The 13,480-nt window shown below is 45.6% G+C and overlaps 1 protein-coding gene across 4 annotated transcripts in view; it reads left to right on the top strand.

The window, feature by feature from the left end:
• Positions 1-13,480, top strand: part of Sash1 (SAM and SH3 domain containing 1) — a 235,332-nt gene that overhangs the window by 92,737 nt on the left and 129,115 nt on the right. For all 4 annotated transcript variants that reach the window (XM_028861579.2, XM_028861566.2, XM_028861572.2 and 1 more), the window contains exon 2: positions 10,921-11,049. In XM_028861579.2, coding sequence (XP_028717412.1) covers positions 10,921-11,049 — 129 coding nt within the window. The remainder of the gene's footprint in view (positions 1-10,920; positions 11,050-13,480) is intronic.

Raw genomic sequence — 13,480 nt, 5'->3', positions numbered from 1 at the left:
GTCTATTCAGAGTAATTCCACACTATATTTTGGCAAAAGCAAATGTCTTTTATGATGAAAATTGAGATCATCCCGAGTGAAAGTGATGTGGCAAGGGAGAACTTTTAGCTCCCAAGAAACCACAAAGCAAGCCTGACCATCCTCTGGGGATGTTTTACACAGTTGTATGGGTAGATGGACGGACAGCTGTTGGAACAGGCATACACTCATGCAAGAGCTGTTTTGCGGAACAGAAGCTCCCTGTACCTTATGGGTCAGAGGGTTGTTTAGGGTGAAACCGACCTGCGCATGAACTCGAGTCTCTGAATGGAATTCTTTGCACAGTGGAGCTGCCACGTGACTGCCTTGGCTCTATGAGCAAGCACTGAAGGAAGAAGAGTCACTTGGGGTCCTTGGGTCGCTCTCCGGGCACCTGGGAGAATTGGTTTCTTCCAGACTTTGGAAAGATGTCCCCCAGCTGGTGTCTCCTGAAGGAAGGGCTGAAAAACAGTTGTCAGCAAATGAGACCAAGAAGTTTCTCTTTCGCTCAGCGTGGGGCCTGCCTCTCTGCTCTTTTTGTCCAAGGAGTCTTGCAGGTCATTGAGGCTCCAGCAACACAGTTCTGTTTGTTTGCTCTCCCCACACCGGGTACCGGAGGCTTTCCAGCTGTGCTTTCCTGGTCCCCCATCTCAGGCGATGGGCGTGGAATGCCAAAGACTCAGCCAGACAAGCTTCTGGTGTTATTTAAGACTTTTTTTTTTTGGAGACAAGATTTCTTCTCCTTGTAGCCCTGGCTGTCCTGGAACTCACTGTAGACCAGGCTGGCCTCAAACTGAGAAATCTGCCTGGGAGTAAAAGCATGCACTATCACGACTAGTTAAGTCCCGCCCCCCCCCCACCTCCTCTTTGTTTCAAACGCTTACTGTTTTAATGTTGGTCTCACGGAAGATGGCAAGTCTTTAGTGCCCTTAATTAACCATCCTACACCAGTGAACTTCCCCTTTCATCCTGTTCCTCTAAGAAGGTGTACTGGGCCATAGTGGTGGTGCATACACACCTTCGCTGCCAGCACCCAGGAGGCAGAGACAGGCAGGGGTCTGTGGGTTCAAATACAGCCTGGTCCTGCATAGCAAGTTCCAGGCCAGCCAGGGCTACCGAGTGAGATTTGGCTCAAAAAATAAATAAATAAATAAATAAACAAACAAACAAAAGGAAAACAACAACAAAAACAAAACAAAATGACGTCAACAGTAATCCCTGATGGTCACCCTGGTAACTAGAAGAAGGATAAGAACTCAAGACCAGCCTATGGTCACATGGAGCATTACGAGTTCCAGGCTAGCCTGGGCTACATAGAGGAGCACTCTGTCCCCAAAACAGAAAAGAGAAAGGAGAAGACAGAAAATCAGGAAGAAACAGCAGCCTAAGGTTTACATCAAAATGTATGGCCTTCGGTATATTGAGCATTATCAGCACTGAGTGGAAATACTAAGAAATAATTCCTGTGCTGATTTAAGAAACTTGGTTTCTTGTCTTCTGAGACAAATCACTCCCTATGGCCCTTTGCTTCTATTTACTCATCTTTAAAGTGAAGTAGTCAGAGGAGGCCATATTTAAGACCCTTCCTGACATTCTGGGTGTCTCAGTGTATACTAAATTGGAATCCTGTGAGCGACCATGTGATGTGACCCGGTTCTTCCAACTAATAGGGGGACATCACCTTCCTGATGATGGAGGAGGATGACTGAGTACCAGCTGGCTGGCTACAGATTTGTACCACATGTATTTTACTTCATCCCATCAGAGCCCATTGCTTAGCAACACTGCTAACACTTTATAGTCCAAGGAGAGGTTCGTGCTGAAGTATCTTGCCGTGGAGCATCAGCTAATAATTGGCAGAGTGGAGTTCACATGGACGACCTCCTCATCCATGGCTGGTCTCCCTGCTCCCGGCACGATACCTTCTTCTATGGGCCATTCTTATTCCTTGAGGCTTTCCTTTTCCTGGAAACAGGACTCATGCTCAGGTGGACCTTGCCTTTACTATTGGGATGCAAACGTTTCTGTGGCAAAGATGGGAAGGGGTCCTCTGGCACGGGTCACAGAGATAGACACCCTGGTAGTGGTTCTCTTAGGGTCCCTTCCAGGATGAATGCTGGTGTCAGAAGCATGGATGGTTTCCTAACTTGGCAGAATTAAGACACAGTGGAAAGGACCCGATGAGCTTCCTGGATCGGTTCCTCATTTGATCAGTGGTGGTTGTCCAGCGGATGAGGGACAAGGTGCTGCCACACCACAAGCCTCAAGGAAGTCCCCATGTGTACTGCGCTCTTCGTGAGATCGGTGCCCCTGTCTTTCAGTTCTGTGTGGTTTGATTGTCCCCGAAGCACGTGTCTGTGTCAGGCGGAATTCTTGGACTCCGTCTCCCAGCTTAGATAGCTATGTGTAATGATTGATTCACAAAGCAGCCTCCGACCTGGGCTTCCTCATCTGTTCCCGGCCTGACACACCTCTGCCATCTGATGCTTTTCCTCTTGGAACAGACTGGGCTGTCTCTTCATACATCAGAGCTACAGTTGTTACTTCTGCCAGGAACCACACCCTTCCCACGGCTTTTCGTTTACCACAGTTTCTAGCGGTTCGTTCCTGTTTCTGTTGTCTGACTCACGAGACTTGCGCTGTGAGTCTAAGGTCCGTGAGAACAAGAATGGACTAAAAGCTCACCATTGCGCATTAAAATGATGATTTAGGGCCCGTGGGATGGCTCAGAAAGTGAAAAGCTCGCCGCCATGCCTCATGACCCTGAGTTGGATGGATCCCGAGGACCTGCACGGTGGAAGAGAACTGACTCCCACAAGTTGTCTTTTGTCTTTCCTGGGCATGGCATGGTATCACACACATCCAAATACAAACAAATACATCAAAGTAACACCATTAGAAAAACATCTGGTTTAGTTGAAAAACCCCCAATTCATAGTTACTGAATGAACTCCATGGTTCTCTCTTTCAGGAAGGGCAGAGTACTCTATTGCTTTCAATTCATTCACACACACATCTGATAGGTATTTTTTAGGTTACTGATGAAATGTTGGGTATTGCTCTAGAGTTAGGTCCTGAGGGAACAAAAATGAATGTGTTCTAGCTGAAGGCTTCAAAAACTCTACAACGTCTCCTGGTGATGACCAACCCATAAACAAAATTTAGAAAGACCCTTTATAATAGAAAGTTTGACATGTACTGAGAAGTAGAGAGACTGTCACAGAATTGACATGTCACCACTGGAGTTTTCAATTATGGCTGACTTGTTTCATCTCTGTGCCTTCCCTGGCACATGATTTGTAGGCAAAACAGGATTATCGTGTTAGGTCATTTGTATGTGTCATGGGGAGTACGTGATGGGCACCAATGTCTGGAGTTCGGACACCATGCAGACCATGTAGGCATGCCCTGTTAGTTCTTAAATACGTGGCTTCCTGGCAGCAACTTCACAAAGCAGTTTGAACAACTGGAGTTACAAGTGTGATGCCTGCTGTCCATCAGGTTTGATGGAGTTGACTGGAACGGTGGTTTCACCATTTGCGGTAAGGAAAGGTTGAGCGGAAGTCCAGCAGTGAAGGCCAGCCGGACTCCATGCAGAATGTCCTTTTCTGTAGCAGAATGGAATTTTCAGAAGTGACAAGTTGCATATTGTAGAGCGTTTAACGATGTTGTCAGAAGTTTCGTGACTGCGATACTTACTGCTGCAATTTGGGAATATCATAGACTAGTTTTTCCCAATCAGCTCTTGGTCAGTCATACTTAATAAAAATGTCTACATTCTCCGGTTCGGGTGCCAAAGTCAGCCTGAGAAAAGTGTGATTCACCCTCATCAAAATCTGTGAACATGACCTAAAATTGTGACTTCATTCCCATCCAACTGGCTGTGCTGTTCTTTCCAGATCTATGATTCTGTTAAGCTCAGGGCAGTTTAGACATGGAAAATGAGTTCAGTCTAAAATTGCCATCTGCTAAATCCGAGGATGCACTAGGGACTGAATTGATACTTGTATTTAAAAAGCAGATTATTGATGCTACTCTCTCTGCTGCTTTTCCAGGTTGGGTTCCCATCACTGACAACTAACACAGTGTATCTTTCAGAGGCTACAAGTGCAAAGAGACCTTATGCTATGCATATAGTTTACTAACTCCCTTGCATACATTCACATGGCTTAGCCATATAGCCACATTAAGTAAACTAAGGGACGCACTTTGTTTGTCTGTCCAGCATCAATAAGTGTTCATGTTTCATGATTTTTATATTTTATTCTTAATACCAGTTGCTGCACCTAGAATGTAATCATGTGTATTTTGTTTTTGTCATTGTATCTATGATGCTGGAATCGAACCCGTGGCCTCCGACATGCTTGACAAAAGCTGTACCACTGAACTACATATACTCTTACATTGTAGATAAAAATACATTGAATTGATGTTAACAGATGCTTGCGGGTAGATATAACACTCACTGAGTGGGTTCTATAGCCCTGTTTGTCCCCCTGATATTTTTTTTCCTCCAGATTATGTGGGACGCAGCAGTTTGGTCTTCAGAGCTGAGCATTGAGGAATGAGTGAGTGCTCCATCCTGCCTTCTCTCAGGGAGTGTTAACTGGGACACACCTAAACACAACAGTGGGACCTCATTTGCCAAAGTGAGAATTATTTATATAGGCTCTGGCAAGTTCTGGGTATTTTGGAGAGGGGAACGGAAGGCATGAAGTCAGCCCTTCTCCAGCCACCTGCCATGTGGGCGGGCGCACACACTCCCAGAGGGCTTCCCTCCCCATCTCCATGATCTCAGAATTACCCTTAGTGTCTATATGTAGCTGTTATGTGTTAATCCGCCCCCCCCCATTCCCCTAACTGTGTTCCAGCCCAAACCATCTGTAGAAATACTAGGAATGATGCCTTAGGGATTAGTCAGTTATTTGAGATCAATTATTATATATTCAACACATTTCTCTTAAACTACCCACAGGAAGGGATGGGATGGGGCGACAGAGGCGGTTTCAGTAGGGTCCTTACAAGGATTCCATGAGGCTGAACGCAGAGAGCAGGATTAAATAAAGTCTTTTGTGTGCTCGCAACAGTTACCTGATAGGCTCCTGAAAGTATTCATCTGCTCAGAATCTTTAAGCAAGCTAATTGAGAAGGAAAACACATTGTGAATTCATTTTAGGAGATCAGCTAGGCTTCCTTGTACTGTAGTGATTCCTTTTAATGGATTTGGCTTGCAGGGTGTGTGTGTGTGTGTGTGTGTGTGTGTGTGTGTGTGTGTGTGTGTGTGCTTTTGTGGACTCACACATCTTCGTCTCTCTGAGGATCCAGGAGTAATACAAATAAACATATAATTTGTATTCTGTAAAACGCATCGTGCATTTACTTAGAAGAACAGAAAAAGAGAAATAGTACAAATCAGGAATTTGCTTCCCTTTCTTCCCCTCAACTCTTAAGGAATTACAACAAGCTTTCTCATAGGGCACTTACCTTTATAGAAATATAAAATAAGAAACTGGGGACTGGAGAAATGACTCAGCGGTTAAGGGTGTAGCTGCGTTTCTGGAGGACCAGAGTTTGGTTCCCAACACCATTATCAGGCGGCTCATAACCACCTGTAACTCCAGCTCTAGGAGATCTGATGCCCTCTTCTGGACTCCTTGGGCAACTGCGTACATGCCCTACAAACACACACACACACACACACACACACACACACACACACACACACACACACACACACACACGCACATTCTCTCTCTCTCTCTGGAACAACCGTTTTTAAAGATATAAGACCACTAGCTCACTCCCATTCATTTGCATATAATCCTCATAAGATCCATCACTGTAGCTCCTGGTGTTTTCAGAGCTGTTTTCTCTGCTTTGTCTTCTCACCCCTCTTTAAGTCCGTCAAGATGTTCTAAGCCATAAAAGACATCTGGGGAGAGGAGAGCAAAAATAGCAAAAGTAGCCATATGTATGGCTTCTATTTTCCTAAAACTTCAGTGTTACATTTTCCAGAGACAGAAAGTGCGTTGGGATAAGTCTGAGAAATACTGTTAAAACAGTTGTTGAGAGAACAAAGCTGTTCTTTTCCCTGAATCACAGCAGCAGTCCTTGGATCCGAACTGTTTGCTCAAAGTCCTTTGTCCTGGTATTTTTGTGCTGGCTCAGTGTAAGATGAGTGTGAGATATAAATGTGCTTTGTGGCCTCAGGGGGAAGTTCCGGTTTGTCACCCACTGAACTGACCATGATGGTGTGTCGCAGATTTCATTCACACAGATGGGACACATGGCGGTGACAGGCATGGACTCTGTATTACTTCTGTAGTATGGGCAGAGAGGTTGGACTTGCTTGTAGCCTTTTTTTTTTTTCTTGTTTATAAAGATAGAATGGGAAGAAAATTCTTTTTTTTGGGGGGGGGGAAAGAAAATTCTTATAGGAAGATAATATGACTCAAACTTGAACAATCTGCTTACACAGTCTTTGAAGGAAATGAATTTATTTTCTTCCTAAATTCAGGCTATACACTGGGTGAGTGTAATTTATGAGAAACAGAAAGAAAAAAGGCAAAATGAGGAAGTGAAACAGATTAGGCAGCTAATAAATCCTAGAACAGAAACTGAATACTTAATTAAAAATCTGTGTGTGGAGGTCTGTACATGCGAGTGCAAGTGCCAGAAGAGGCCCGAGGAGTCAGCTGCCTCCCTCGGAGCTGGAGATGGAGTCAGTTGTGAGCCTCCTCATGGGGGTGCTGGGAACCGAGCTCAGGTTCTCTGCAAGAGCAGCGAGTACTCATTGACTCCTCTCTTGTCTCTCCCCCGCACTGAATACTTTAAAAGAAAAAAAAAAAAGAACGTCTCAGTGTCTTCTGAATGGTATTTATGATGGCAATTGTAGACATGATTTAGTCACATTTTTGTTAGAAGATTATCTATATTACCACTGCTCCTTTGATGGGAGTCTTCCGGGGAGAAAGATGCAGGCTGGGTGTGTTGACTCACACCCGACACCTGGAATTCCAGCACTGAGGAGGCTGAGGCAGCATGATGGCCATGTTGCTTGAGGTCAGCCCGGGCGGGCTACCTAGCGAGACCTCGTCTTCAAAAACTGAGACAGAAAGCAAGATGTGGTGTGGAGCAGCAGATCAGCAGCATTAGTCGAATTCCCCTACAGGCGCAGGTTGCAAATACTTCGTGGGAGTCAGCGTTTTCCTGGAGTAGCTCTGTATCCGTCTCAAACAAGAACAAGTTAGGCAAGAGCATAAATTAACTTCCCCAACCCCCACCACCCAAAAACAGTGCCCAGAAGAGAACAGATTTTGAGATGATGGTCCCATAAAAAGCTTTGCATACTTAATGTATACACCTGGATGAGTTTGGAGACCAGACTTCCCGCAGAAAGCTTCGCTGTCATCAAGACCATAAAATTCATCATTGCCCAGGGTCTCCTCCCTCCATCATTATTACTAGTTTCATTTTTTTTTTTTTTAAGAGCTTAGAGTTTGAGTGGATAAAGAGAAAATCACCAGGTCTTTTCATGGTTCTATTTGATTGGGACATAAAAGACAATTTTGTGGATATGGCAGACAAGACCTACTTTTGAAACACGCTTACATTCTTGTAGTCTTTCGCCATTTTGGCATTTAAATCATTAGGACACATGAAGGTAGTCATTATAGGGACTCACTGCACATCTGGAAAGTGATTTGGGTGCTCGTAAAGACAGCTGTGCCACCCCACTTTAAATTCTTACCCACTGAGCCACAAATGAGGAATGGCCACATGGCCAAGTTGAAGGTGTGAAATATGGGCTGGCTGTGGCCTGATTGGAGCAGAACAGATGTTTGCTTCCTCAGGAGCAACAGATACGGTTTTTTTAGGGCCAGGGTACCAGGGGAGTTCTGAGCGAGGCAGAATGAAGCTAAAAAGCCAACTGTTGGGCTGATATGAGCAACTGGCCAGTAGTCGAAACTTCATAGCCAAATAGGTGATACTAAATGCCCATAGGACATATGAGAGTGAAAAAAAAAAGCATAGTTTGAATCTAGTTATGTAAATGATTGTCTTTTAATGTTTTCAGGTGTCCTGGATCAATCTGAGAAAATAGTCAGTCATGACTGATTCCATAGTTTACAAATGGGGAAAGTTGTACCTAAGTATTCCTTTTGTTTGTTTGAGACAGGGTCTCATGTATCCCAGGCTAGTCACCAACTAGCAATGTAGCTGAGGATGGTCTTGAACTTCTGATCGTCCTGTCCTCCATGTCTTAAGTGCTGGGATTACAGGCATGAAGCACTGAACCAGTGGTTCTTAACCTTTCCTAATGCTATGACCCTTTACTACAGTTCCTCATGTTGTGGTGACCCCCAACCACAAAATTATTTTCATTGCTACTTCATAACTGTAATTTTGCTACTGTTACAAATTGCAATGTAGATATTGGATATGCAGGGTGGTCTTAGGCAACCTCTGTGAAGGGGATGTTCAACCTTCATCCCAAAGGGGTTGTGACCCAAAAGTTGAGAACTATTCCACTGGACCCTGTTTATGTGGTTCTGTGGATCAAACCTAGGACTCTGTATACTAGGCAAGTACTCACGACTGAATGCTGGATATGTGTGTGAGAAGTTGGAAATCTGTTTGGGGTGTTTAGGTATGTGTGAGAAAGGGGGATTGATTTGTTGTTGTTGTTGTTGTTGTTGTTGTTGTTGTTGTTGTTGTTGTTCAGAATCAGTAGACAAGAGCTGGAGAGATGGCTCAGAGTTAAGAGCACTTACTGTTCTTGCAGAGGACCCAGGGGTGGTGTCTAGCACCCACACAATGATGCAAAACTGTCTTATCACTCTAGGTACAGGGAATCTAGTCCCTGCTCTGGCCTCAATGGGCACTGCATGCACTTACAAACAGGCTGGCAGACAGACAGACAGACACACACACACACACACACACACACACACACACACACTCACGAACAGCAGGCAAAGGGATACATATGAAGTATGACACGTTCAGTGAGCCCGCTTGGGTTTTTTTTTAGGAGATGGGACTAGTCTGACAAGCGCCTTGTTTCCATGGTGGGTGAAGACAGAAATTTCTGGGTGAGGAGAGCATCACAGCGTGGAAAGACCTAGAAACTGAGGAACCCCGTATTCTCTAGAGGCCTGGTTGTTGTGGGAATTGGGGATCTGACGCATGCCACCGAGTCAGACAGCAGGACACACTGAGGAGGGCACGTGCTTGTCTTCGTCTGTATCTCCACCTCACCGTCGTTCCTTTCTGGTAACCGGGCGGGCAGATGGCGGACTCCCTCCTCTCCTGCTGTGTCTAGCCTGTGTTTTCCAGACAGGCTGACCTGTATTTGGAGAATACCTTTTGCCCAGACATGCTCAAATGCTCACAGACCTTACTGGCCTTGTTTGCATTTCTCTCTCTTTCTACCCTGCGTGCTAGGAACTCCGAGACAGTTCCCTCCAAGGCAGAATGTGTCAGTAGTCGAAAGGAAGGGACATTTCTAGAAAACCATTTACTGCAGTTTCTGTTTCTTCCCTCCCTTAGTTCCTAAAATCAAAAAAATGCAGAAGTTGGAGGAGATGGTCATTAGCCCTGCCTTGGACCTCCTGACTAGGGCTTAAGCTGTAGCAGAAAGGCTTCAGGAGACATTTAACCCCAATTCTGCTATCTGTAAGGTGGCTTTGCTGGGAGAGATCTGTTGATGCACTGACGTTAACAACCAAGGGGCTGGCGACCAGGCGGCAGTGTGGATAGTTGGGTGTGAATTTTACGTCATCTCTAAGTTGTGTTTTCCATGGCTGCCTTAACAAAATCACATTCTTCTCGGCTCTCCTGGTCAAGCCACCTATTTACCAAATTAGAGAAGACATGTGGGAGGTAAAGAAACAGAGGAGGGGAGGTATCTTCTGGATGGAAGACGTGATAGAAGAAATGCATAGTTCAAACACACGTAGTGTTCCCGGTCACCCTCTGTGTGCGTGTTCCGACATGTGCCTGTGGGAACCCACTAGCCTCGAGGCAGACTGCAATGTGATTACCTCTTAGGCAGTGGTGTGTTCAGAGGCAGTGCTCTGTCCCTGCTCACTGTCTGGTGGGTGCTGTCATTAACCCAGTGTCACCAAGAGGTTGAGAAATGAGCTCCAGGCTAGGTAATTGAGAGATCACAGAAATGAGTGTAAACTCAAGGCACTACCTGGGAACCTGCCTCGGTAAGAGACAAGTGACATGTTTACTTATTTATTTAGGGGAGCTTGTGCCATGTGCTCTGGTGCCTGAATGTCTGATGAATAATAAATCTAATGAATAACATGAATATTAATGGCGACAATCATGAATAACGACTCCGAGCAAACACAAATGACTTAAAGGCTTTCTATTTTTCGGTCTCTTTGTGAGGGGACCTAGTGTGCTCTTAGACGTAGCCCCCTCCCATGGAGTCTGGAGTCGCAGGATTCTCTCAGAGTTTCGGACATGAGGGTCTTTCAGTAGCTTTCTGGGAAATGCCGAGCAGCCATGGCGACGGTTGGGTGTCCGTGAGCCTGTTATAGTGACTGCTAACCACGCTTCCTTTCCTGGTGTATCTGCCCTTGGCCATGCCAGACATTGATGAGGGGGTTACTGTGGTTTTGGTCTCAGTAGATCCAAAGAGAGACCTGGCTTCTTGTTAGCCCTGGGATCTACAGGCTAATAAGGAAAAGAACTGGTCCCATTTCCGAGGACCGTCCTGGGAATTCGATCACACATGTAAAACCTAGCCTGGCCCGTGTCAGCGAGGTAGTGAATATCAGCTATTTTTTTCTATAACACTTGGCAGCAGGGGATTTGATGCTGTGTGGCTTTTCCAAAGTAGACTCAGCTGACCTCTGTCTTTTCCCGCTTGCTTCCTCCCCTCAGGATGGCTCCCTGGGAAACATTGACGACCTGGCCCAGCAGTATGCAGATTATTACAATACCTGCTTCTCTGATGTTTGTGAGCGGATGGAGGAGCTTCGGAAACGGCGAGTTTCCCAGGACCTGGATGTGGTGAGTGTGTGGCTGTGGGAAATGGCTACTGTTGAGATGGGCGGTTCCTATTGATGCTCCTTGGTCCTTCCTACAGGAGGCTCAGTCTGTCGGCTTCTGGCTAGGTGTGGTGAGATGCCAGATGCCCAGAAGACCAACCCTGTTCTTTTGATTGAGTCTTGACCAAACTTGTGCAGTCATTGAAAGGCTAGACCTTTCTTCTTTTTAATCTGAAAGAGAAAGGATATTTCTATTGTTGGCCAGTTGCTGCTGCGTTTTTTATTGACTGACAGCCTAGGACTTGCCAAGGCAAGTTCTTCACTTCATTTTCTTCCTCGTTTCTTTCTGGGTGCCCCTCCCCCGTCCCCACCCCAACTCAATGGGTGCTGGGATTGAACCTAGAGCCTTGTATGAGCTAGGTAAATTCTCAGCCAGTGAGCCATTGGAAAGTAAAATGAAGTTGAAAGAAGCCAGAAGTCATTCAACACTTCTCTCCCTGGCAATAAGGGGTTTCATGTGAGTTTCAATGTTGGTCCAAACATTAAAAAAATCTGTAAGACAATCTTGGATCATATTTGAAAAAATCACTTCTTACTTCTTTACACTTTATTGCGGTTCTCTGGTGTCGTTGGGATGTCCTTGCAGCCATTATCTTTCTAGATACTATCTCCCCTAACTTCAGGATGTTGAAATCATTTGTCTGACGTGTAAACATCTGCCTGTGAAGTTAGTGGAGCCCTGTGTCTGACTCTGCACTGGCGGTTCTGAGCTGCACATGGCCAGGAAAAACACATTTCCCATCCCTGACCTCTCCCAGATTAAACCGAATCCAGTTTAGTTTCCTGCATCTCAGTTGTTTGATCCCAGGACTCAGTACTTACCCCAGGACCCAGGACCTCCATCGGAGGGGGAGCTCAGAACCAGGGATTCAGTCCCACAGTCTCCTCCCTCGAAGTTTACATAATCTCATATAGTCCCCGTTGACCTAGAACTTGGTATATTCGAGGATGCCCATAAACCTTTGATTCTCCTGTCTCTGCTTGTCTGGTGCTGGAATTATAGGCATACATCATGGTGCAGGGATAGAAGCCGGGGCTCCATGCTTTACAGCCAGCGGCTCTATTGCCTGAGCGGCATCTCCATCCCTAAACAGCTCATTTTCAACACTTTCTTTCTTATCTTAGGGAGCTGCGTGAACCTGTTCTTGAAGAATGGCATTCTCTATCTTAAACATTTTTGAAAAGTATGGATTTGGGGTGTGTGTGTGTGTGTGTGTGTGTGTGTGTGTGTGTGTATGAGAGAGAGAGAGAGGGAGAGAGAGAGAGAGAGAGAGAGAGAGAGAGAGAGAGAGAGAGAGAGAGAGAGAGAGAGGCCTTCTTCCTTTTTTTTTTTCTTAAGACAGTCTTGGTGACAAGTGCTTTTTTGAGTCATCTTGCCAGCCTTCATTTTACACTTTCCTTCTTGCTCATTGCTTTAGTGATTTGTAAGGCTGTGTATTAATTAAATAAAGTTGACTGAGACTGGGCTATGTCAGCTGGAGGCAGAAAAGTACTGTCTCAGGAGACTAATACCATGACCAGTATGGCACATGGGCGTCATCGTTGCCAAGGCATTGGCTCCTCTTCACTTTGTCCTCTTGTCTGTGTGAATGGCTGAGTAATCTTTCTTCTTCCCTCGATCCTGGGGATCAAATGCAGGTTGTCAAGCTTGGTGACAAGCTCCTTTACCCCCTGAGCCATCTCCATGGGCTTACTGACTAGGAAGAAATGATCCTGAACTTCTGATCCCCTGCCTCTACTTCTCTTCTTCTTCTTCTTCTTCTTCTTCTTCTTCTTCTTCTTCTTCTTCTTCTTCTTCTTCTTCTTCTTCTTCTTCTTCTTCTTCTTCTTCTTCTTCTTCTTCTTCTCTTCCTCCTCCTCCTTCTCCTCCTCCTCTTCCTCCTCCCCCTCTTCCTCCTCTTCACCACCTTCTCCTTTTTCTTCTTCTTTTTTTTTTTTTTTTTGGTTTTTCGAGACAGGGTTTCTCTGTGTAGCTTTGGAGCCTGTCCTGGAACTTGCTCTGTAGACCAGGCTGGCCTCAAACTCAGAGATCTGCCTGCCTCTGCCTCCCAAGTGCTGGGATTAAAGGTGTGTACCACCACCACCACCACCACCACCACCACCACCACCACCACCACCCGGCTCTGCCTCTACTTTTCAATTGCTGAGATTACCGACCTGTAGCACCATGCTGAGTTTATGTATTGCTGGGGATGGAACCGAGAACTTCATACATGCTAGGCGAGCACTCCGTCACTTAGGTACATCACTGCTCTCCTAGTGTTGATTGTTTTTTGTTTTGTTCTGTTTTTGTTTTCACAATGAATGAATCCAGGTCCTTGTCACATGCTAAGCAAGTGCTGTACCATTGAGCTGGAGGCCCAAGCCTTAATTCTTGATCCTTGTCTTTTGGA

Source organism: Peromyscus leucopus, chromosome 8a (genome assembly GCF_004664715.2).
Source record: "Peromyscus leucopus breed LL Stock chromosome 8a, UCI_PerLeu_2.1, whole genome shotgun sequence".
In the NCBI taxonomy this organism is placed as follows: Eukaryota; Metazoa; Chordata; class Mammalia; order Rodentia; family Cricetidae; genus Peromyscus; species Peromyscus leucopus.
This window is presented reverse-complemented; position numbering and strand designations above follow the sequence as displayed.